Source organism: Rhea americana, unplaced genomic scaffold (genome assembly GCF_003343005.1).
Source record: "Rhea americana isolate MKP2758 unplaced genomic scaffold, rheAme1 scaffold_211, whole genome shotgun sequence".
In the NCBI taxonomy this organism is placed as follows: domain Eukaryota; kingdom Metazoa; phylum Chordata; class Aves; order Rheiformes; family Rheidae; genus Rhea; species Rhea americana.
The window spans coordinates 1,141,406-1,146,510 of NW_028186269.1; the positions used below are offsets into that span (position 1 = coordinate 1,141,406).

Here is a 5,105-nt window from a genome sequence, read left to right on the forward strand (position 1 = left end):
GCCTTTAAGATCAGGCTTGCTACAGATAATGAAAGCAGAGATATTAATTACCAGAATCCACTGGATCTGACCATGTCCTGTGGCAGTACCGAACGAAAAACACAGTAGAAGGAAATTGCAGAATAATCTTCTCATACAAAAAACGTCATCCTCCAACTAGCAGTCTTAAGTTTTGCTCAGTTTTTGCCTCCTCCTGAACTGATACACTCCCTTCCTGATAGTCCAAGGACACTAGCACCTGCCTAGCTAAGCTGGAAACAAAGGTGTTAATTCCCCACATTTTAGAATACTGTATATTTCACTACTTATTTACTGTCAAAGTTATCTATTAAATGCGACAGTGCATAGTGCAGTCCTCAGTCAGTTCTATCAAGGATTTTTTAGTTCTTTAACACTGATTTACTGTTGTCCATTCACAGAGAAAAACCCAGGGAATATGAAAGTTGTCTTGAGAGGCCCCTTTCCCTCTTCAGTGTGCCACAGCTTTCACTTTAGAATAACTCTTCTTGTTCTTCACACTGTGTTTCAAATAGTGATGAGAGAAATGTAAAACATCTCTCATACTGTTCTGTTGCCCCACTTTTGGGCTGCTAGCCTGTCCTTTTGTTGTGTTTTCCTACCTTTCTTTAAAAGCCCTGCAACACTGCAAAATGGACAAGCGCTGCAACTCCTCCTCCTGTGTTTCCGCAGAAGGAAAAATGGGATACTAGGAAAAAACATAGGATGATGATGTTACTCTTTGCCAGGTTCTCTGAACAAGTAAGATCTTATAAGAGACTGCTGTTCCAGATACTGAAGGGAAAAAACATTCTGTAATGTGCTGAGGAAATCAAATACTTTTTTTTTTTTTTTTTTAAGTTTAGATAGCAAATCATTGGATGAGAATACTGTTACTCACTGCCAGGATAATCCCAGCTATGAGGAACACACTGAATGAAGAGGCTGCCAGCAAAGCCTGCCTGAAGTAGAGTGGCAATGTGCTTTGGAAAGTAGGTTTATAGGTAGGAAACCTTTGGAAAGGGGCTGTGAATTATTCATGTCTGCAACATTTCTGGCCTAGATGAACCTGCTGGATTCTTGGTACAGAAATTTCCTGGTATGGCACTGTTACTGTAACAAGTGAATGCTTATCAAGAGCAATGGAAAAGTAAGTCAGAATTGAGGCAGATGCTCTACAGTGTTTTATAATTTTCAGCCAGAGACAATCTCTAAAGACTAGTGAAAGTGAAAAGCTACAGTACCTCTATATTGCAAAAGCATCCTAACTACATTATTCGTCCTCCTCTTACAAGCCRATTGTCTGAGATTCACAGGGAAATACTACATAAATATAATTTTACAACTCTCTATACCTTCAAATCTTAAAGGATTACAAGCAGTTAACCTTGCAGGACAAGAGTTATTAAACACATCCCCCCTTACGTTTTCTGACATTGGTAATTATGTTTTATGATACCCTTCCAACAGTCCTGACTAAGAACACCACACTGCACTATTTAATAATTTCAGACTGACAACCCTGACTAGGCCTGGTTGCGATTGAAAGCCTAACCAAGTAACTCATGTGTGCATCTGAGAGGAAGATGTGTGTAAGGATTTTATTGGCTAAAAGTACCTAGAAAATAATTCCAATTATGCCAAAATGTACCACAACAATTCACTCTTTTACAGAAGAGACAAGGAAATACTAAGCAAAACCTGCTGTAAAATTGCTCCCAGTAAAATATTCCTGTGACAACAAAGGATGTTAGAATTGAGCAACATTCATAAAGTAACACAAGCTGGGAAGTATGAAGAATATTATCAGAATTCTTGTTTGGTTTTCCAAAATACTTATTTGGTATTTATCTTCTTTTGATTTTTATCTGTATGCTACCATTTAAATTGTGTTCTGTGCAGAACCACACATGTGATCTTTCCTTTGAATTTTTCCACCTGCTTTCTTATCAGGGTTTAATTTCACAGTTCAGACTCAACTCTTTAGAATGTACTCTACATTTTCATGCATGCTGTGTCAGGGACATGCTTAGTTCTAGTTCATCTAGTTCCAGTCTCAATTTTTGAGACAGAGGTGGCATAAAAAATGCAGGTCTTAAGTTGTATTAAGCTGCATCTTGGAGATAGAATATTAAGATATGAAAATGGAAGTAGAGCAAAAGCTCAGCATATCCAGAAAATGCCAAAACTGAACATCAAAACACCTGGTCATTAATGAGCAATTAGAGACTGCTTTCCAGACTCTAAATGGTTACGTTCTTGCCTGCAGCACAGGTATGTAATTTCAAAACTACTGCATATCAAGAATCACAGAGCATTAAATGAAAATGCAGGATTTTCTCAGTCCTATGCCCCAAATTTGTTCATTGCAACTGTTGCAGCGTTTCATCCAAAAGCTGAAAGCAATCTCAGTGGGGCTGTTGGGAAACCTCACAAAAAATGCAAGGTAGTTCATAGGCTAAATTCTCTGCTCAAGACTTACTTACCCAAAGGGTTCCGCTATTTTCAGTGAACCCTGCACTTGTGTACGCTCCAGGATCATTCATGAAGAAACTCACCGTAAGAAGGAGAATTTTTATTARCATAATTTATAAAAAAATATGTACATCCTAAGGCTCACACAGGCAATCAAAAAGCATTTCTTTTAGTAGAACTTTTTATTCCCATGAACAATACCCTGGTGTTTCTTATCCACTGTTTTTAGATTTCAGCAACTGTTTCTCCTATTATGTAAGGAATAAGACTACTTGGGTATTCACAGCCAGCTGAATCAGATAGATTCCATATTTTATTTTTGTGCAATTTATCTTTTCAGTAAAAGGAGAAAGCCAAGACTCCTACTGTGAATAGCTCAGCTGCATTCTCTACCATAAGCTCTTCATAGATAATCACGAGATTCATTTTATTCATCTCTGCAACACTCAATACCCTTACAATGGGATTACCAAAAGAAAAGACACATTCAGTTCTTATCTGTTTATGCTATGCAAAACTAGTTTTAGAAGTAAATGAACTTCCAAATAACTGAATTCTTACATCGTATTGCTCATGCAAAGTACAAATAGCTTTGCATAAAAAGTCCTGTTTTTTATTAGTATTTCTTAATACAGAAAGACTGTGCTTTTATAAAACTCCACACTCAAGTACTTACATGTTCTATATATTTGGTTTTAGACATTTTTCCCATGAAAAACTATTTAAATTAACCTGTGAAAAAGTACAGAAACCGTGGTAAGAGGACTACAGGCTTCATTAACTGCTACCAAGCTTTTAACTGTACAGAATGACCAGTGACCTACAGAAATCTACCATTATGCTTTTGCTCAACACTGGTGATACTCCAAATAGGGTTTTTTTGTAATTATAACACATTGTTTTTTAATTATTTACCCAAGAATGAGGTTTCTTCAGTAGCGCATAACAGATGCAAATGATCTCGTGTTTCATCTATCAATGCCAGAAATCACGCAAGTATTCAACAAAACATTTTTACACCAATAGCTGCATCGTCAATAAGCTCTCTTTCGTTTTTCTTCTTTATCAAGAATAGCTTGGTTTAGACTCAACACAGCATCTTCAAACTGAGGGTTTAACTCTAAAACTTTCCTGAAATCTTTCATGGCCTCATCAAAGCATCCTGTCCCCAAAAAAAAGACAAGACAAAGAATTATTTTTCAGTAACTGCTCAATTTCACAAAACACAACTGAAGAATGACTTCTAATTCTTTCACTAACAAAAAGTATTCACTGAACTTACTGGACCAGCTATAGTATCTGGTTTCTGCAGAGGTCCAAATGGCAGTTGAATGTCTATAGAGCAAGAGCCTGAGTGCTCATTTTTGCACTTAAAATGGGACGTAAGACAGAATTCAGCAACTTATTCCAGTAGAAAGAGCCAACTAATGGCAACTAAGAGCAGGGTTCCCTTAAACATAGAAAGCAGGTATGCTGCTTTCCAGTTGCTGGTCTTGGTCAGGCTCCTTTCTAGGTAGTCTCTCTCTAGCCCCTCCACTTCTTAATCTTGACCATTCAACAGCCTAGCTTCAGCCAAAGGGGCAGGAATCTCATCTCCTTATAGTATATTCAAAACTTGAGCATCAAACTCCCCAAAGATGATTAGCAGCTCACTGCAATTGAGATGACTATGCTCACTACTACTGCACCTACTTAAGGGATGTCTTATCTTAGGTTTAATGGCAATGTTTGAATTTGCTAGTTTTAGTCTTATGGAAAATTTTCCAGAAAATAAATTTAAACTGCATCTTTCCCCTTATCAAAAAATATCATTTCAAGTTACATAAAAGCATAACTGCGAACAGGGATATCTAACTACACAAGCAGGGCAGACCTCTAGCTTGAATAACCCATAATGATTTGAGAAAAAAAATCTTTCCGATTCCATCACTTCTTTGCCTGCCTGTGCCAGGYAGATCCCTCCCTCTATAAAACGGCAAAATTACTTCCAAGCCTTAGACAACTTTGGGGATAGAAGAGCCCTCACGGCTACTAATCAGCTCTGTAAAAGCCTCCTTCCTTTTCCTTGCCCCTCCCGGCCGACAGTCCAGGAAGGACCCAATACCAGAGCAGGTGGGCAGACAGGAGCAGCCTGCTCTCATGTGCCAGTACGGGTGACAAGGGTCAGGGAGAGCCGCTCGGCTCCCATGGCGCAGGCCCGGGTCGCCCTGCCCTGCCCCGGGTCAGCCAGGCCCCGGACAAGCCGCCCCGGACGGCTCGGCGCGGGGCCGGGCGCCCCTTCGGCGCGGCGCGTACCCAGCCGGTAGAGCACCAGGCCCCTGTTGTAGTAGGGCACCTCGAAGTCGGGCTGGCTCTCGATAGCGGCCGTGTAGTCCTCCACGGCGGCGGCGAAGTCCACCCGAAAGTACTTGATCTGTCCTCGGTTGTTGAGGGCCGTGGCGAGGTCGCGACAGGCGCTGCGCAGGGGACAGAGGCAGACCACCCTCAGGGCGGCCGTTACGCGCGCGCCCGCGGCCCCTCCCCCCCTCCCCGCAACGTACCGCGCGGGGGCGCGGCCAGCGGCAGAGCCGGCGCGCCGGGCGATGAAGCGGCTGTAGAGCTCCTCGGCCGCCGCCAACCGCCGCGCCTCGAAC

The 5,105-nt window shown here is 41.4% G+C and overlaps 1 protein-coding gene across 1 annotated transcript; it reads right to left on the bottom strand.

Annotated features, from left to right (window-relative positions):
• Nucleotides 1-2,557: 2,557 nt before the first annotated feature.
• TTC32 (tetratricopeptide repeat domain 32) lies at nucleotides 2,558-5,104 on the bottom strand (the record flags this gene model as incomplete). Its single annotated transcript, XM_085304871.1, has 3 exons — nucleotides 2,558-3,634; nucleotides 4,768-4,928; nucleotides 5,013-5,104. Coding segments are annotated over 3 exons (381 nt in total), but the record flags the coding sequence as incomplete, so codon positions are not given.
• Between the last annotated feature and the right edge of the window lies 1 nt (nucleotide 5,105).